Source organism: Patiria miniata, unplaced genomic scaffold (assembly GCF_015706575.1).
Source record: "Patiria miniata isolate m_02_andy unplaced genomic scaffold, ASM1570657v1 HiC_scaffold_13, whole genome shotgun sequence".
Taxonomy (NCBI): Eukaryota; Metazoa; Echinodermata; class Asteroidea; order Valvatida; family Asterinidae; genus Patiria; species Patiria miniata.
The window spans coordinates 19,293,791-19,315,181 of record NW_024037051.1 but is presented as its reverse complement, the minus strand read 5'-3'; the positions used below and the strand labels follow the sequence as shown (position 1 = coordinate 19,315,181).

Below are 21,391 nucleotides of genomic sequence, written 5' to 3'. Positions count from 1 at the left end.
GAGAAGTGGTTTTGAAAAGAATCGGTTGGTTGTAAAACTCGACGTGTCACGAGAGGGCGCAATTCAAATATGACTCGGCAGCTGTCGAATTGAAATCCAACTCCAGCATATTGTGTTTATGATTATATTTGTTGTAAATGTTTTCTCAAAATATACAACATTCACAGAGCTAAAAGTTGATCAGCTTAGTTATTAAGCCACCATCTTTAGTTTCAATACACTTGTGTTAGTTCAAATGAAAACAATGCACAAAATGGTCTAGCCTACCTAATCACAAAACTAAAACAAAAAACAACGAGAGACATGAACCTAAAGATATAAAAGAACACTATCAACAATTGTGCCCCGTGCTCTCCGGAAATAAATACTTTTTACCAACGAGTGTTTATTGTATTTGTATAATTTGTTTGAACAAAAACACTACCCTTTCCGATTGTGAGCATGATGGTTTTGCGGCAAAATCTCTGCAAGAAAATAAGGTTTTCATTTTTGCGCCGGGTCAAATAATTCGAAGTTCAAATTAATTAGATCATTTTAACGTCCGTGGATGATTTCGTTCGATGGCTCATATATATTCGAAAGTGAATGACTTTTATATTGATATGAGAATTTTCTTGAACTGGCCCTTTTTGAGATCATAAAATAAAAGCGAGCGCCAGCGCGCGCGCTCGAGTCGAGGCCAGCCCAGCTATCCAGTTTTTGGAACAAGAGGGCGCCCTTCATGTATTGCACTGCGTTTTACTAAGTTACGAAAGTGGCCCGGGGTTCAGAAATCCGGACAAAACATGATTTCGCATGTTCGTAATTCTCTGTAAACGAAACAAAAGATGGAAGGACAAGGGGAGGGCGCTTCTAGCAGCAGTTTGCTTGGAGTGCTGGATTCACCGGCGTATTTATACCTGCTGACGATATTTGCATGTAAGTGCATAGCTGCCTTGAGAATTGAGTAACTCCACCAGCTGACACTTCAGGCTCACATTCATTCACATGTAGCGCTGGAGACATAACCTATTCGTTAGAGTGTGGTAGCAAGAGACCCTAAAAAAAGGGCCTCTACAAAAATGATCCATTTTCACCTTTATAATCCCACCCCAGATTCCATGGACATACCTCACACCATTCAGCAGTCATTCACAAAGCTAATCCTAATGATCGACTTGAACCCCCCCCCTAGCTGGAGTTACCCTAGCCCCATAAATGTGGCCTATTTACTGGACTGCCTCCGTAAACATAGGCCACACATCCACATGTACAAAAATCGTGTCGACGGAGCCAAATTTTGATTTTCACATTTAGGCTTAGTTTGTAGGTTTTTTTGCTTTAGAAGCATACTCACCCTCTTTACAGGCTAATCAGAAAGTGCTGCCTTTTTCAGATGTATATTTTTCGTGAAATTTCCAGATTCATTTTTACACGTTTGCGTATCAAAATTTCAACATGAAATTTCACAAAAATTAGACATCTGAAAAAGGCAGCACTTTCTGATTAGCCTGTAAAGAGGGTGAGTATGCTTCTAAAGCAAAAAAAACCTACAAACTAAGCCTAAATGTGAAAATCAAAATTTGGCTCCGTCGACACGATTTTTGTACATGTGGATGTGTGGCCTATGTTTACGGAGGCAGTCCAGTAAATAGGCCACATTTATGGGGCTAGAGTTACCCAGCCCTGAGTTTTATCATTGGGTTGTCATTTAGGACAACCCAATGATAAAACTCGGGGCTGGGTAACTCCAGTTCCCCCCCCCCTCCCAAAAAAAAAAAATGTGAAAATTGTTGACGATTTTGGCGGATTGTCCATAAAAACCGTCCAGTTCCAATGGCTGTCGTCCATCTTGTTTACTTAATTATGCAAATGAATGCATCACGTGATGATTATCGAAAAAAATTTGCACGATGTATGTGGGTACCACACCGCTTTCAAGCTCCGCTAGTGGGTTCAATTTTCGTCTGGTGCGTTGTCTAGCTTTCCACGACTGCTTTTCACGACAACGCACCAGACGAAAATTAAACCTACTACCGGTGCTTGAAAGCGGTGTGGTACCCACATACATCGCGCAAATTCCAGATTTTACCGAGCGATAATATTCCTCCCATTTCACAATTTAACATGTTTAAAGCCGCTCAATATTTGTTTTATAATTATATTGATCAGTGTCATAGCCTTGTCAGTTGATTGAACTTTCAGTTCAATACAAAATTGGTGGAAAATGTATTTCTCTCTTCCAAACCACCCCTTCATGAAAATGTTTTAACCCAACTCTGTAGCACTGGCTCTTTGGAACAATGCGCGGTACGCGAAACGCTCAACGCGCACACCAGCATGCATTTGCACGCAAATACCGGTACCACGTCATGGAACAAGATCCATGATCAAATGGGACCTTTTGAGCCCTGGCGTGAATGGGAGCAATAACGAATGTCACGTGATGTGAGTTCCACCAATCCATGATCAAATGGGACCTTTTGAGCCCCGGCGTGAATGGGAGCAATAACGAATGTCACGTGATGTGAGTTCCACCAATCAAATGACAAGGATCTGTATGTCAGTTAAATATAATATCAACTATCCACCCTCAAACAAATATTTGTATGTATACTACTTTCTTTGTCTGTATTATTTTTTGTTAGGTTATCCACTGACGTATATTTCTCGGACCTATTTGCACGGGCAGTCCCCATCAGTCAAGCATGCCTACTTCATCTTCTGGGGCCTACTTCTCATGTTTGCCAACTTCGGTGAGAAACTGACTGAATTACATTCCAAAATGTTTACTGAAACCTCTAAGGTGTAGGGCTGTCCCAGTATACCCAAATATTGGATAATCAACCGAATTTTAGAATAGGTTTTTGCTAGTTTGAATATTAACCCTAACTCCCTTGGCCTTTTTGCTACCGTAGGATGTATAGTGGAGCTGCTAAGCGAAACATCGTGCACTTTGTGGTAAAAGCATGAAATTTGGCATGTGGGGTCAAAATGGGCTAAAAATCATTTTAAGATCGGGACCCATCCTGGATCTTGCCCATTTTGGGGGCGGAGCTTGATTTTTCAAAAAAGGGGTGCAAACAATACAAACTCATGAAAACTGTATTTAACATCAAATTTCCTTGTTTTTTTACGCTTTGAAATAAACTTAAACATGAAATATAACATTCTAGCATTCTAACACCTGTTCATTTTCCACCCATTTTGTGGGCGTGGTCTAAATGGTAAAAGAGGCGGTATATATTAGCAGTTTGGTTCTAATATGGAAAACATCATTCAGTTTGGTGGTAAAATTCTGAAAATTGGCATGTCCAATTGAAATGGGCGAACATAATTTTTAGAGGTGAACGCATCTTGGATCTTGCCCATTTGGGGGGCGGAGCTTGATTTTTCAAAAAGGGGAGTGCAAAAAAAGAAAACTCAGAAAACTGTATTTTACATTCACTTTGTAAAGAGGCGGTACATTAGAGCAGCTTGATTCAAACGAGGGAAAATCATCATTTTTGCTGGTAAAAACACAACTTTTCTATCGGTTAACTATGTTTACCATACACTGTAAAGATAAGTTTAAACGGTTGCAAGACTAATTGTTGCCCTTTAGGGGTGGAGCTACATTTTAAAGTAGGCGGCTATAAAAAAAAATCATATCTAAATTGTTATGATTGTCTACAAGTAACTTACACAGGGTGAGTCAAAAAAGGAAACCCAAATGGCAGGACAAATTTGTTTAATGAAGTTCTGCATGTAGCACTATCAAAATCAAGATATGAAAGCCCAATTTATAAGCTTTGTTTTAGTACAAGAGTCATTCAAATCACTTATGTACTTTGCAAGTTACAGAATTTTAAACACAAACGCCGTCTTAAAAGTTCTGTCAGCAAAACGAAAACAATTCACATATAGGGGGATGCGCTGGATTTGTTTTCGTTTTGCTGAAAGAACACACACCATTTTTTGTGATACGTGGACAGAACTTTAAAACAGTGGTTATGTTTAAAATTCCGTAACTTGAAAAGTACATATATGAGTGATTTGAATGATTCTTGTACTAAAGAAAGCTTATGAATCGGCTTTCATATCCTAGATTTTGAAAGTACTACATGCAAAACGTTATTAAGAAATTGTCCCGCCATTTGGGTTTCATTTTTTGTTCACGCACCCTGTATACTTACAATGGCGGCATTTCCTAATTGTGCATGTATTATAAAAACTATGGGGATCACAAGGAGAGGGAGGGGAATTAGGGGCAGCCCAATGAAGGATTTCTTGAAAGTGCTCTTCTAATATGTTTAATATATATATATATATATATATATAGGCATATAAACATGAAAATGTGCACAGAATATACGTCCATTCAGGCGCGGTTCTAGAACCAATATTTTGGGGGACTAGCACGGTGGATCCAGAATTTTTTCAGGGAGGCGTGCTGAAATGTTGACCGGTTATTTTTTCCAGACACTTAGGCCTCCGAAAATCAATAGGTGGGGAGGGGGGGGGGGGGGGGGGGGGGGAGGGGGGTTCATGCCATATTTTCAATGGGGAGCGCCAATAAAATCCTATAATCATTCACACTATATTAACTAATGCACCCTTGTCACTGCTATTTCTTCTTTAGGGGGAGACCGTTCGCATGTACATCACAATCCTTCTTTATGCTATAAATGCAATTTTTTTTTAAAGGAATTTATTTTGAGGGGGCTAGACAAAATTTGTCTAGCTACAGCCCCCCCCCCCCCGCCCCCTCCCCCCCCCCCCCCCCCCCCCCCCCCCCCCCCCCCCCCCCCCCCCCCGTAGAACCGCGCCTGCGTCCATTCCTTGCAGTGTGTACTGTTGGATTTATATTAGATGGATGTTGGGACTTGGGGGAGTAATGTGTTACTGACTGAAAAGGAGGGAATAATGTTGTTTTTTTCGAGAAATTATGTAACTTCTTAAATAATGCGTTAGCAATGTCCAGTTTGCTGACGTCACGATCCTAAAACCTCACAAAGTCAGTACGTTTTTCTATGTAATATCTAAGGGTAAGTTTGGTAAAATTTGGATGAATGGTTTTAGGGAATCATAGAAAAAAAAATTGGGTTGAAAGAGTTTTCACAGTTTAAGTAAAGTTATTTTTTGTACCGAGTTTTCTTAACTACACGAAAACAAAGGAATGTCCACACAAGGTATGTAACGTAAACCTGGGTGTGTGTGTGTGTCCGGACAAATCTTGTCAGCGCGATAACTTGAGAAATACTTAAACATATGAACTTCAAATTTGGTTCGTGGATTGTTCTTGGTATTATCCTAAGAAGCCTATTGCATTTGGGACCGAAAGGTCAAGGGTCAATGTCACACTGGCTACAACAAAAGAAATTTTGTCAGCGTGATAACTTGAGATATACTTTACATATGAACTTCAAATTTGGTTTGTAGATTGTCCTTGGCAATCCTAAGAAGCCTTTTGCATTTGGGGCCAAAAGGTCAAGGGTCAAGGTCACAGTGGCTAAAACAAAAGAAATTTTGTCAGCGCGATAACTTGAGAAATACTTTACATGTGAACTTCAAATTTGGTTTGTGGATCGTTCTTGGTCATAGGCCTATCGCATTGGGGGTCGAAAGGTCAAGGGTCAAGGTCACAGTGGCTAAAACAATAGAAATCTTGTATTTATTCTGAGATCATAGGGTTTAGGGATTAATTCATATAAAACCTACACGAACGTGTTTGCTTAATTTTCATTCATACAGATGTGAGTAAATGCTTCAAAATTGGAAGTACCAGTAAAAGCAAATGCCATGTTTTTTTCATACGAACATGGTATCATTTGTACTTTATGAACTTTGTTAATATTAATTTTTCGCGATTCACATAATAAATGCTGTAGCTTTTGCGCAGAATTATTTGCTTTATGATTTCAAGGTTGCCCCAACCCAGCCTTGTGAATGACAAGTGCATATTTGAAATCTGAAGCATTTACTCCTTAATATTCATACGAAACGTACAGATGGGAGTAATGCAAATGCCAGTTTTTATTCATACGAACTACCGTATGGTATTATTTGTACTTTTTCGCGATTAACATTAATAAATGCAGTAATTTTTGCGCATAATTATGTGCTTTTATATTTTCAAGGTAGCCCCAACCCAACCTTGAAATATGACAAGTAAATATTTAAAATTTGTAGCATTTACTCCTTTTTATTCATAAGAAACGAAGTATACGCTTATAGTGTAGCAAAAGCTTAAAGGTAAAAGTAATTATTTTCAGAATTTAGCAAACGGTTTTTAGTAAAAGTGTTTGCTTAATTTTCATTCATACAGATGCGAGTAAATGCTTCAAAATGGTAGCAAAAGCAAATGCCATGTTTTATTCATACGAACATGGTATCATTTGTACTTTATGAACTTTAATAAATGCAGTAATTTTTGCGCAGAAGTATTTTACTTTATAATTTCAAGGTTGCCCCAACCCAGCCTTGTAAATGACAAGTGCATATTTGAATTCTGAAGCATTTACTCCTTTATATTCATACGAAACGAAGTAAACGATAAATATTTTTTTTCTGGTAATGAAACCAAGGATCCTCAAATGTGCATGCCCCAGGCACTGTAGCTCGCAAATCCCGAAAAAAAAACGTTGAGAAAAGACAATGAGAAGAAATTACAGTTTTAGAGGTGGGAGGAAAACCCCAGAAAAATAGTCTGGGGAAAACCCACAGAATCAGGTAGGGACTGAAAACCCAATCCACATGTAGACCATGGGTGCCGATGCACAGCGCATTGTGCACGTAAACGGCATTGCGTTCGTCGCGTTTGATGCGCTTTTTTTGTATCTGTCCTCCAGCACGTGACCCTCCCCGGTGCCGCTTTCCGTTTCGGTTATGATAGTTTTATTTTCTGCAAACTTACAAACATGTAAAGCTTTACATTTTGAAGGCCATTTACTCAAGAGCAAATGGTTTTTAGTAAAAGTGTTTGCTTAATTTTCATTCATACTGATGCGAGTAAATGCTTCGAAAGTGGTAGAAAAAGCAAATGCCATGCTTTATTCATACAAACATATGGCATCATTGGTACTTTATGAACTTTAATAAATGCAGTAGTTTTTGCGCAGAATTATTTTGCTTTATAATTTCAAGGTTGCCCTAACCCAGCCTTGTAAATGACAAGTGCATATTTGAAATCTGTAGCATTTACTCCTTTTTATTCATACAAAACGAAGAAAACGATTATTAGGCCAAAAAAGGCTCTGGTTTTTGGTATGCGCGCGCGTCGCCATAGCCATGCGCGTCGGCAATGTAAGATGATGTCTTTCAATGTAAGATGATGTCTCAAACCACCAAACTCACTGGTTCGACTGGAATCCTGCTGCTGCACAATTTTAACGTGTTATTTCTCATAAAGTTATTTCTCATGTCTAAGTTTATTTCAAGCATGAAGAACAAAGGAAAATGGATGTTAAATACAGTTTTTCTGAGTTTTTAATTTTTTGCACTCCCCTTTTTGAAAAATCAAGCTCCGCCCCCCAAAATTGTGCAAGATCCAAGATGTGTTCACCTCTTAAAATTATTTTCAGCCCATTTTAACTAGACCTGCCAATTTTCAGGATTTTACTACCAAACCGAATAATGTTTTCTATATTAGAACCAAACTGCTAATATATACCGCCTCTTTTGTACATTTAGGCCACGCCCACAAAATGGGTGGAAATTAACTGGTGTTCGAAAGCTAGAATGTTATATTTTATGTTTAAGTTTATTTCAAACCATAGAAAAACAAGGAAAATGGATGTTAAATACAGTTTTCATGAGTTTGTATTGTTTGCACCCCCTTTTAAAAAAAATCAAGCTCCGCCCCCAAAATGGGCAAGATCCAGGATGGGTCCCGATCTTAAAATGAATTCTAGCCCATTGGGACCCCACCTGCCAAATTTCATGCTTTTACCACAAAGTGCACGATTTGGGCCAAAAATGGACCTAAGCAGCTCCACAATTCTGCAAAATCCTCCAATTGGCCTCACGGAAAAATAGCATGTAGCCTCATTCTTGCAAATTCCTCCATTATTTCTTGAATATGGTCCGTAAAGGGGTGACCACTGCCTGAATCCTGCAAAAACCTGCGGCAGTGACCTGTCAATAAGTTGAGGCTTGGCCAGTGACATCCTGGAGCAGTACGGGGGATTTCAAGCATAATCCAGGCCTATATTTATGCATGGCTGAGCAAAAACAACAAAAGAACACTCTTGCGGTCCATAGTATCCATCGCCAAATTTTAACCGTCGCGCTTCGTATGCAACTTTTTGACCAGCGAGGAAGGCAGCTGCAGCTGGCGTGTGTAAAACTTGATCAGCGAGTTTGGAAGATTCAGTCAAACGGAGTTTTGAATTAATCGAATGCTAAATTATTTGAATACAGGGTGAGTAAAAAAAGCGAAACCCAAATGTCGGGACCATTGTTTTAGTGAAGTTCTAAATGTAGCACTTTCAAAATCTAGGATATAAAAGCCCAATTCATAAGCTTTCTGTTAGTACAAGAATCATTCAAATCACTCATGTACTTTTCAAGTTACAGACTTTTTATACACAACCTCTATTTTAAAGTTCTGTCCACGGATCAAAAAACGGTAAGTGTTCTTTCAGCAAAACAAAAACAAATCACATAGGGATGTGTTTAATTGTTTTCGTTTTGCTGAAAGAACGCACACCTTTTGTGTGATTCGTGGACAGAACTTTAAAACAGTGGTTGTGTTTAAAATTCCATAACTTGAAAAGTACTTGAGTGATTTGAATGATTCTTGTACTACTAAAAGAAATTTTTATGAATTGGGCTTTTATATCCTAGATTTTGAAAGTGCTACATGCAGAACTTCACTACAAACAATAGTCCCGACATTTGGGTTTTATTTTTTTGGTCTCACCCTGTATGGACAGCCCTAATACATGTAAGTGACCAAAGAAATTGACTGGAGCGGGGTCTGAACCAAGGACCTCCGGATTGTCATTCCGGTGCTCTACCAACTGAGCTATTTCCCGGTTTGCAGCATTGCTAATGTTACCAGCATCGCGACTTGGGGTGTGAACCCTGGCTTTATGGCATACATGTATATCCAGCGCGTCCCAAAATACCGCAACTTTTGTTTGCGAGGCTTAAAGCTACAGTCCATCATTTGTAATTTGTGCATTTTGTTCGTTTGAAGCAACAAAAGAGTTCAAAATCCAATGAAGGATACTAAGCAACTAACCTGATAAAGTTTCAGCTAAGCTTCAGCTGTACATTCCGAGAAAAACAGCATTCTAAGATCTCAATTTCAAATCAAAAGTTACCGAATCATGTTTTGAATTGCAGCTATACGCGACGTCGCGCACTGATCCGACGAATTATAACAACCGCGCGCGCGTGTGCATCGTTCCAATACTTGTGCGCGCTGCGCTGAATAACAAAACGAACTACTAATTTAAATTTTCCTACGGTGCTTCTTAAGAATCACCGTTGGAAATGCCTTCTTTCGTTGATTACTTCAAAATGACAGCTTCCCAGAAAGAATAATTTCACAGGGAGTTTAGTTCCCTTACTATCTTTCAACCAAGTTTGTTTTTCAACAATGATTACGCCAGTTACTTTTCGGATGGCTGCAAATGATGGACTCTACCTTTAAGCGTCGGCGCGGAAACACGTACTGATACCATTTCAAAGCTTGGAATCTGAACTTTATCCCTGGCGAGTATTGGTTTGATATTTAACCCCAACCGCCCTGAATCCTTCAAAATCCTCTTTGCCAAAGTAGAGGAATTTGGAGGATTGAGGTTACATGGCAAAAGTGCGTTACTGATTTCGTAGGATGCACTTTGTCAAGGTCTTGGGCCGGACCTTGTGTTGTTTTTGCTCAGCCATGCATAAACAAATATAGGCCTGGATTATGCTTGAAATCCTCCGTACTGCTCCAGGATGTCACTGGCCAAGCCTCAACATGATTGACACTCACTGTCGTGGATTTTGCAGGATTCAGGCAGTGGTCATCCCTCAAGAAATATGGACCATATTCAAGAAATAATGGAGGAATTTGCAAGATTGAGGCTATGCTATTTTTTCATGAGGCCAATTAGAGCATTTTGCAGGATTGAGGCTACATCCTTGCGAAAAGGCCTAGGGAGTTAGAGTTAAAACAGTTTTAAAATTATTTGTGTTCACATAAAGGAATATATTTTTACAGGTACATGTAGTTTAGTGTCACTTCTATCTTTAAACCGTGTAAGCTTTTTAACAATAATTTGGTCAGTTACTTTTTGGATAGCTGCAAATGATCTACTCTACATGTATCTTTAACTGAGCTGCCTTTTCCCCTTGCTAACAACCATTCTCTGATCCGTTAATCTTATACTTAATTGTCTCTCCTTGAAATATTATTAACTCATTGTATATACAGGGTGAGTAAAAAAAAACGAAACCGAAATGTCGTGACCATTGTTTTAGTGAAGTTCTACAAGTAGCACTTTCAAAATCTAGGATGCAAAAGCCCAATTCATAGGCTTTCTGTTAGTATAAGAATCATTCAAATCACTTTTCAAGTTACGGAATTTTAAACACAACCACCGTTTTAAGGTTCTGTCCACGGATCACAAAAAAGTTCAGTGTTCTTTCAGCAAACGAAAACAAATCACATAGGGATGTGTGTGAATTGTTTTCATTTTGCTGAAAGAACGCACACCTTTTTTGTGATCTGTGGACAGAACTTTAAAACAGTGGTTGCGTTTAAAATTCCATAACTTAAAAAGTGCATAAGTGATTTGAATGATTCTTGTACTACAAGAAAGCTTATTAATTGGGCTTTCATATCCTATATTTTCAAAGTGCTACATGCAGAACTTCACTAAAACAATAGTCCCGATATTTGGGTTTCATTTTTTTCACTCACCCTGTATTATTAACTCATTGTGTCTATAGGGTATTGCTTTGCTGTGGGTTTTAATCTGTTTGCATTGACACTTAACCCTTAGAGTGATCTATTTTTCCCATCAGGTGATCGTGGGATCTCGTTAACTTTTCACATACTCGTATGCATGTGTTGTGTGCTGCCATTCATTCTACCTCCTCCATGCTGATCAAGTATTTCTGCTGGTAATGCTAAATTATTCATGAAATCATTCGTTACGCACTATAAACTGCACCTTATTTAAGTGAGGCCAAAAACAAATGTGTGTTTATGCTAACCTGACCTGTATAGGTACCTGTATTTTTTGCGCTCAAAGATATAGTCCATCATTTGTAATTTGTGCATTTTGTCCGTTTGAAGCAACAAAAGTGTTCAAAATCTAATGAAGGATACTGAACAACTAACCTGATGAAGTTTCAGTTCAGCTTCAGCTGTACCGGTATATTCCGAGAAAAACAGCATTCTAGGATCTCAATTTCAAATCAAAAGATGCTGAATAATGTTTTGAATTGCTTTGAATTGCAGCTATACGCGATGTCGCGCACTGATCCGACGAATTATAGCAACCGCGCACGCGTGAGCGTCGTGCCAATGCTTGCGCGCGCTGCGCCGAATAACAAAACGAACTACTAATTTAAATTTTCCTTCGGTGCGTCTTAAGACGCACCGTTGGAAAGCCCTTCTTTCGTTGATTACTTCAAAATGATAGCTTGTCAGAAAGATTAATTTCACAGGGAGTTTAGTCCACTTACTATCTTTCAACCAAGTATGTTTTTCAACAATAATACGCCAGTTACTTTTTCGGATGGCTGCAAATGATGGATTATAGCTTTAAATTGTCAACCTCAAAACTTGTTATTGCTGAGAATTTTAAAATGTTGAAATTCCCTCTTTGCAGTTCCGTCTTTTACTAGGAACTGGACCACTTCCATTGAAATCCATCAATCACTGTGTGTCCAATACAAAACTGTACATGACAGAATGAAATCCACCACTGACGCACTGGTTGACATTTATGGACATGCTACATGTACGGTTTGTATCTCAATAGCTGTACAGGAAGCTAGACATATCGGATAGCCCTAGCACTGCTTCAGGCCATTATTTAGGCCCAAGTCCATCGTACATGTACTCCATCAATATTTAGTCACGCCAGGCCTTCTGGACTAAGTCCCCAAACTATATGCACATATTTCCCACCAACATTGTAGCGGTACCTACCAGTAATGATGTGCAAACCCGACCCGAAACTGAAACCGACCCGACCCGAAACTGAAACTGACCCGACCCAAAACTGAAACCGACCCGACCCAAAACTGAAACCGACCCGATCCGAAACTGAAACCGACCCGATCCGAAACTGAAACCGACCCGACCCGAAACTGAAACCGACCCGACCCGAAACCGACTTCGGGTCGGGTTAAGTCAGTTTGTCCATCTTTTCAGTTGGGTCGGGTCGGGTCGGTTTAGCCATCTTTTGAAAAACCGAAATAAATCGAAATAAACTGAATAAACAGTTGAGAAATTCAGGTGATGCAATATAATAATAGACAGTCACTGTGACGGCAGCCCATTGTGTGGTGTGGCCACCAAGCGCACTATCAAGTTCCCACGGTGTTAATTTCTCCAGTCGGATCGGGACTGACAGTGAAATAGATTGTAACAGTTTTCATACCGCGTAGTGACCATGCGTTTGATTAATAAGCGGAGTTACTCTCGATCAACCCACTGAGTATGACAGAGAGAGAGACGATTGTTTTGCAAAAGAATTCATGTCACGTGGGTGAGGGTAGGCACGAAAAATTGATCACTTTGTCCAAGCGGAAGCCAGGTATTCGTTTTTTTGGGTTTTTTTTTTTTGGCTCGGCTTTACCTTATTTTTTGTCGGGTCGGGTTCGGGTCGGCTTGAGTGAGTTAAGATCGGTTTCGGTTCGGATTTGGTTTATATCTCTAATGTTTCGGGTCGGTTTGACTTGGTCAACCGAACCGGTGCACATCATTATCTATCAGTACCTGGATAATTTTAGAGCGTCACCGTAAACACACAATTTGGCTTTACCTTATTTTTTGTCGGGTCGGGTCGGGTCGGGTCAGCTTGAGTGAGTTAAGATCGGTTTCTGTTCAGATTCGGTTTATATCTCTAATGTTTCGGGTCGGTTTGGCCTGGTCAACCCGACCCGTTGCACATCATTACCTATCAGTACCTGGATTATTTTAGAGCGTTACCGTAAACACACAATTTGATTTGGCACAACTAGGAATATATGCATTGACTACCGGCATCTCATCCGTTGCTGTTTTCATCCTACATTAATTTAAGGAATGCCCAAGTCATGCAAGTCGTGCCTCACTGGAATGTGAAATATTTCATATCCGTTTTTCACATTTGTTTTCTCACATGCACGCTGTACTCACACGTTACCATCTATCTTGCACTGGTGCACCCTTGCTGGTCTGCTCTTAATTTATTCGTATATTCATGTAATTTACATATATATATATTCATGTTATTCAGGATACGATGTCATCCATTCAGCAATCTCCATTGTGGTCAACTATGCCCTGCTGGTCACGATGGGCGGTACCCAGCTGATGGTCGCTTTGTCATTCATATTCAACATGGTGAGTAGTGTTACCACCGTTGGTACCAGGAGTTCTGTTGAGTTATTCCCCTCTTCCCACCCCAACTCCACACTCCCACCCAAGTGTGTATTTGCCTGCAATCGGGGTCCCTCTTTTGTTTGGGGCCGTTGTCACATGAAAATCCGACTCCTATGAAAATCGGACCCCTTCTCCCTATTATTGGTTAATCCCTCTCACGTGACCGGTCACTTTCCTAATTACCATACTTACGCATGCGCGGTATTACCAATGAGTCCGAATTTCATAGAAACGTAAATTCACGCTACACCGTATCATAAGTCCGACGCCTCATAGGTCCGACGCCTCATAAATTTCGGACTTATGAGGCGTCGGACTTATGAGACATACAATTGATTTATTCTGCCTCAAAGGTCCGACGCCTCATAAGTCTGACGCCTCATAAGTCTGACGTCGGAAAAAACAAGTCGTCTATTTAGTCGGATTTACGAGGCGACAGAGCTATGAGGCGTCAGACCTATGAGGCATCAGACCTATGAGGCGTCGGACTTATGAGGCGTCGGACCTATGAGGCTTCTGACTTACGAGGCTTCGGACTTATGAGGCTTCTGACTTACGAGGCTTCAGACTTATGAGGCTTCTGACTTATGAGGCTTCTGACTTACAAGGCTTCGGACTTATGAGGCTTCTGACTTACGAGGCTTCGGACTTATGAGCGGACCCTTTTTGTTTGTACTCTAACTTGTCGGGAAGACCTCCCATATGTTTTGTGCACGAATCCAATTGGGGACCTCTTGGGATTTTGAGACCCTATTGTCCTCTATTGTTCAACGTCCCCTATTGAATGCAGAAACAAAGTCACTCTCCCTTCAGTTGAAGTCCAATTGGCACCAAACTTTGGGTCATAGATGCGACAAAGGTCACAAACCAAGGTCAAAGGTCACAAACAAGGTCAAAGGTCATCTATCAAAAAAAATGGAAAAGAAAACAGGCGAGTTGCGTGGTTCGAGAACCACCTTGTTTCCGGTTTATTTCGGGTTATTTCGGGTTATTTCGGGTTTTTCCAAAACGGCTTAACCGACCCGAGCCAACCCAACGGAAACGCAAAACCGACTCAAAGTCGGTTTCGGTTTCGGTTCAGGTTTCCACATCACTGTTATGCAAACAGGTGGTATCTTAGCATGGGTGCCAGGTGCACAAAAACATCACTTTTTTTGTCGCTGTTTGAGGGTAATTGTTCGTAGGATTCTTCAGAATTGTACTCATATTTGCACTTTTCACGTTTTGTCTCCAGGGGTATCTTTTGACCGCCTACGCCCTGTTTTCCACTGACGGCTACGATCTGATCTGGACCACGCCTCACTGCATCCTGATCTTCAAAATGATCGGGACGGCCTTTGACCTTTACGACGGCCAGAGGAAGGAGGTAAAGGACTGAGTCGGAATTTAGTGTTTTTTTGGCTACGGTTTTAAAATTTTGCAGTTGGAATGCTACAGTGAGTAGCCGCAGCCGTTGGCAACAATTAATGTTTTGGGGCTTGGCCAATGCTTGAGCTAAGCTGTAAGCCATTTGCAGTTAAAGCTATAGTCCATCATTTGCAGCCATCCGAAAAAGAAACTGGCGTAATTATTGTTGAAAAACAAACTTGGTTGAAAGATAGTAAGTGGACTAAACTGCCTGTGAAATTAATCTTTCTGGCAAGCTATCATTTTGAAGTAATCAACGATAGAAGGCCTTTCCAACGGTGATTCTTAAGAAGCACCGTAGGAAAATTTAAATTAGTAGTTCGTTTTGTTATTCGGCACGCGCAGCGCGCGCAAGCGTTGGCACGACGCACAGGCACGCGCGGTTGCTATAATTCGTCGGATCAGTGCGCGACATCGCGTATAGCTGCAATTCAAAACAATTCAAAACATGATTCAGCAACTTTTGATTTGAAATTGAGATCCTAGAATGCTGTTTTTCTCGGAATATACAGCTGAAGCTGAGCTGAAACTTCATCAGGTTAGTTGTTCAGTATCCTTCATTAGACTTTGAGCACTTTTGTTGCTTCAAACGAACAAAATGCACAAATTACAAATGATGGACTATATCTTTAAACAGTTTTTCTTTGTTTGGCAACAGAACGGCTGTGTTGAAAATTCAAGTCTTTGAACACTCGAACATTTTTAAGACTCAATTCTATTTATTAGATGCAAAATGAAAATAAATGCCCCAAAATTAAAGAGACAATATTTTGATATCTGAGTTGTACACGTATTTCTCCTGCTCGTAGTAGAGTATCTGTAGTGAATTCCTCACTACTTCATCATAAGTCAATCACAGATCATGTAGTCTGAAAGGTAGCGTCCATCATTTGTAACTCGTGCATTATTTTCGTTTGAGCTCAACAAAACTGCTCAAAATCCAAAGAAGGGTGCTAAACAACCTGATAAAGTTTCAGCTCAGCTTCAGCTGTATATTCTGAGAAAACAATATTCCAGGATCTCGATTTCAAATCAAAAGTTGCTGAGTCAGGTTTTGAATTGGGCCTGAATTCAACGTCCGAGACACATTCTCACTGAGCCCCTTGCAGCTACGTGATGTAGTGCACCGAACCGACGAATTATTATAGCAACCACGCGCTTGCGTACGCTTCGCCGAATTAAAAACGAACTACTAATGGAAATTTCCAAGAAAGTGTCTTTAGAGGCATCGTTGGAATGGCCTTGTTTACTGATTTCTTCAAAATGACAGCTTGCCAGAAAGAATAATTTCACAGGGAGTTTAGTCCCATTTCTATCTTTTAGGCCTATATATGCTTTTCAACAACAATTATGTCAGTTACTTTTTGGATAGCTGCAAATGATGGATTGTAAGCGGCATGCTATTTAGAAGTAGTTGTTCATTGTTCATCCCTCGTTTCTTGAATTTGATGTGAAATTTGACTTGCGATTTGCCTTGTGATTGCCTTGTGATTGACTTGTGATTGACTTGTGATTGACTTGTGATTTGACTTGTGATTGACTTGGGATTGACTTGTGATTGACTTGTGATTGACTTGTGATTGACTTGTGGTTGACTTGTGACTGACTTGTGACTGACTTGTGACTGACTTGTGATTGACTTGTGGTTGACTAGTGTTTAACTTGTGGTTGACTTGTGATTGACTTGTGATTGACTTGTGATTGACTTGTGATTGACTTGTGATTGACTTGTGATGGACTTGTGATGGACTTGTGATGGACTTGTGATTGACTTGTGGCATGTGTGGTTGACTAGTGTTTAACTTGTGATGGACTTGTGGTTGGAAGCATGATTGACTAATGATTGACGAATGATTGACTTATGATTGACTTGTGATTGACTTGTGATTGACTTGTGATTGACTTGTGGTTGACTAGTGTTTAACTTTTGATTGTTTTGTGGTTGGAAGCATGATTGACTAATGATTGACTTATGATTGACTTGTGATTTGACTTAGATTGACTTGTGATTGACCTGTGGTTGACTTGAGATTGACTCGTGATCAACTCAGGTTTGACTTGTGATAACCTGTGGTTGATTTGTGATTGACTTGTGATTTGACTGTGATTTGTACAATTCAAGGACTGCATTAAAACAATCCTTGCAGGAGAAACTGAGTCAAGAACAGAAGGAGTTGCGTCTCAAAACAGCGCCCTCACTCCTGGAGTTCAGTAGTTACGCCTACTTCCTCGGCGGCTGTTTCTCCCCGCCCGTATTCCCCCTCCGGACCTACCTGGATTTCACGGCGGGCAAATTAACGGACAACGACCGGGGGCTGCCGCCCGATAGCGTCAAGCCGGCATTCCAGAAACTTGGCGTGAGCTGCGTGTTCATTGTGCTGTACACGTCGTTGTCTCCTATCTTCACCAATGCCTACATCTTGTCTTCCGAATTCGCAGTAAGTGGCAGATTCTAAACAAATAAACAGTGTTGTATAAAGAACATGCAAACAAAATGTGACTGGCTCCACAAAAAAGTATTAAAGAGGTTGTGGAATGCTCGAAGACATTTCCGTCATTTTTTGGGTATATGTAGCCTAAGGTGTGATGAAATAAAAACGACTATTGTTTCTGTCATGAAATGAGTACAAAGGTTACTTTTGAGAGCTATTTTTCAGGTCCTGTTTCGACCCGAACGTGCAATTTGTGTAAAAGTCGTCATTGCGGGCAGCAAACAAAACACAGTAAATCGTGACGTAATAAACAGGACTCGTTTATGCTACTCTGCATCGGGAGTCCTGTTTATTATGTCACGATTTACTGTGTTTTGTTTGCTGCCCGCAACGACGACTTTTACACAAATTGCACGTTCGGGTCGAAACAGGCATGACAGGACTTGAAAAACAGCTCTCAAAAGTACCTTTTGTACTCATTTTATGACAGAAACAATAGTCGTTTTTATTTCATCACACCTTAGGCTACCGGTACATATACCCGAAAAATGACGGAAATGTCTTCGAGCATTCCACAACCTCTTTAAGCCGCGCTGTGCATTATTGTGTAATGGCCCGCTCAACATTGAGAGGGTGAAAATTTTGTCAAAATATGATTTTTATTTTTGTCATGAATGACTTCTTTTTATAACACCTAGAGTTTCAGGTTTCATTTACAGAAATGTTGATTTTGATGAACAAAGTGGAAAAAAAACAACCATTTTGTATGCATCGTTCTGTTGTTCTACAACAAAGCCAGCTATTTCAAAGCCTGTTTTCTCAGCTGTGTAATTCAAACTCCAAGGAAGTAATTAATATGCAAATACGTCATGTCTCCAGAACGGGAGGGGCTATGGAGCTCTATTATATACAAAATGAAAGCTTTACATTGTGGGCTTTCCAACCATGTATATAACTCAATTTCACTCTTTTTTGCAACATAATACCCTTTTTTGTGGAGCCTGTCACATATAATGGAAAGCCAGACATACATGACATAGAATATTAAAGGGAATGTACAACATTTACTTTTGCTGCAATTTTCAGAAATAAATGAATTTGGAGGATCAGTATGTTATAGCAAAAGTTGTTAAAATGACTCGTTCCACGTTTTGGGCTTGTAGATGCTGGAAAAACCAAGAAAACAAATCATTTTCTTGTAGTCTGGTTCCCTGACCCCACTTAAGATGAATCGGAGCAATTTATAGACTTCCGGGTATTGTAAGGTCAGAGAATCAGTCTAAAAGGCTTGTACCCCTTCACAGGTGTGTAATCACTTGAAAATAAAATGCGGAATAACTAATTAGGAAAATTAGGAGCAGTTTTTGAAAGAAAGCCAGTTTTCTCCAACGCTGGTCAGCCGACCAGCGTTGGAAAAATAACATTTTTCTTGAAAATGTCAACACACCAGCAGCCACGATTTTACAGGATGCTTTAGACTGTCTCTCCCTAACAATCCAGTTAGGTATTTCGTGATAATTTGATCATATCGTTTTGTGATGTTTGCAAATGTTGTATGTTCCCTTTAAACCAACATAAATAATATAGGTATGGTTTGAAAGATACGCCTTTCCACTTCAAAATGAAACATTATGCGTCCAAATCCGATAATTTTTGACAGAGTTACGAGTAATTTTTCAAGAGAGGTCAAATTGACCATGGGACCGAGTTTTCAATTTTAGGCATCGGGACAAATGTAGCCTAATTGCCTCTGTACTGGGATATTTGCCAGGCCTACAAAAATGTGTTCAGCGAGTAAACACAATTCTAAACACCTTCTTGCTATCGCCTCATGCTAAATTTTTTTTTATCATGTAAACGTGGGAAACCAGTTTATTTTATCATTTGATTGTTTTGCTCTCGCAGAGTTTGTCTTTCCCGTTTCAAGTGTTGGTGGTGATGGCATGGGGCAAATGTGTCCTCTTCAAGTACAGTGTCATCTTTCTGTTGGCGGTAAGCAAATTATCTGGTCACAATAAGAAAATAAGTATTTTTTCTCCCATTTTCAATTTGTGTGTTCTATTTGATTGAAAAAGTACCTTTTCCATTGTTGGCATGTGCAACCCACTAAACAATTTTTTTTTTTTGAGGATTGATTTTGCATCTCCACTGCAAAAAAATATCTGGTTGAATTATTTCCGGGCCACTTGAAATCTGTAAAGTATTATGTCATCACTAAATGTGACCTGTTCTTTCAAAATCAGACTTTTCTGGGCATATAGTCCAAAATGAGATTTGTGCATACTGTTAAAATATGTACATTTCCCTTTTAATAGGTGGTTTAATTTTTGAAACCTGTAATTCCTTGGCAAAGTTATGCTATTTTGAAGTTCATTGTGTCGAAAAGTAGAAAACGGAGAAAATGGCCACGAATGTCACAAAACAGTAATTTCTTTAACTGATATACCTCAACAAATCATCAAAAATACCATATTTAGAGTTCAAATTAGGGTTTCAAACTTTTATAGTATATTTTAGACATGTTCAGGATTACAAATATGCAAAAATTAGAAAATCGAAAAAAAATCACCACCACATCGTTTTTTGGCCCTATCTCAATTTCATCCTCTGCCCAGAAGCGTCTGCTTTTGACAGAACAGGTCACAAATGTTCGGAGATCTGATTAATTTCAATAACTCCTCAAAGAGTCGATATTATTTTATAATGTTAAAGAAAGCTAAATAAAAAAAAGTTTGAACAATTGGAAATAACACAGGGAGAGGCATCTTTGCTAGGATGTAACCTCAATCCCGCAAAATCCTCCAACTGCCTCCGTGCAAAGATTGAACACAGCCTCAATCCTGCAAAATCCTCCGTTGTTTCTTGAATGTGGTCCTTGGAGGGGTGACCACTGCCCCAATCCTTCAAAATCCTCCGGCAATCACTGTCAATATGTGATGCGATCAAGCTAAATGAGTCGTTTGTCGGCCCTGGTCATTTTTTTTTTACAGATTTGAAAAAAAAAAATCTCAGCATTACTGCTGTGAAAACCGCGTGCTGGAATCATCTGTTATTCAAAAATTATGAAAGTTGGAACACCAAGAAAAATGATGAAATGATGTGATGAAGTGGCCCTATTTTGGCCCGAATCTCCAAATGAAAATTCCCGACAAACGGCTCATTTAGCCTGATTGCATCACATATGTTGAGGCAGATCCATTGACATCCTGGAGCAGTGCAGAGGATTTCAAGTATAATCAACGCCTATATTTATGCATGGCTGAGCAAAAGGTCCGGCCCAAGACCTTGACAAAGTGCATCCTCCGAAATCAGCCACACCTTTTTGCCATGAAGCCTCAATCCTGCAAAATCCTCCATTTTCCGAAGAGGATTTCGGAGGATTTGGGAAGGTTAGGGGTAATCCTTACTTTTAGGACACCTCTATTTTTTACAAGTTCTGTTCAAAACTGACTTTTGCAGATGTCTGTCCAGTACCAAAGTGACTTTTGCAGGCTAAAGCAGTCTTTTTTCTTCATATAAACTCATGTTAGTTGTAATTTTGAAAGCACTTTCAAAGAAAATGTGACTTTCCTACCTTTTTCGCAGTCAGACGTGCATGTTGTAGTTCTCACAACACAGTGAAAGCCCTACATAATGAAAGCCCGATGCTGATTGGCTGCTCAAAAAGATAAATAAGATGTTTATTTTTTATCAGCCAATCAGCAACGAGCTTTCATTGCATTGAGCTTTCACGTTTGCCATCTTGGTTTTTGAGTCTGTTTTCTGGTTGTCATCGTTGTCTTTTACCCCTGAATTTCCCTCATAAATCAAAGCCCTGCCCTCTTTCCACAAAATTAAACTTGCTGATATTCAAGAAGGTGTCATTGCCAATTGTTCAGATGTGCCAAGAAGTATCAGAATGTCAATTTTGAGTGTCATTTACCCAACTGTTTCGGTGAGTCTTTCCCTTCCTATATAGGAACGGGGTCCTAAAAGTAAGGATTACCCGGTTAGGGTT

The 21,391-nt window shown here is 39.8% G+C and overlaps 1 protein-coding gene across 1 annotated transcript in view; it reads left to right on the top strand.

The window, feature by feature from the left end:
* The first annotated feature begins 729 nt into the window (after window positions 1–729).
* The window catches only part of LOC119719141 (lysophospholipid acyltransferase 5-like), a 28,930-nt gene continuing 8,268 nt past the window's right edge, over window positions 730–21,391 (top strand). Inside the window, exons 1-6 of the mRNA XM_038188467.1 lie at window positions 730–918; window positions 2,628–2,735; window positions 13,410–13,516; window positions 14,790–14,921; window positions 17,110–17,400; window positions 19,300–19,386. Of these exons, the coding sequence (XP_038044395.1) occupies window positions 828–918; window positions 2,628–2,735; window positions 13,410–13,516; window positions 14,790–14,921; window positions 17,110–17,400; window positions 19,300–19,386 (816 nt within the window). The 5' untranslated portion in view covers window positions 730–827. The remainder of the gene's footprint in view (window positions 919–2,627; window positions 2,736–13,409; window positions 13,517–14,789; window positions 14,922–17,109; window positions 17,401–19,299; window positions 19,387–21,391) is intronic.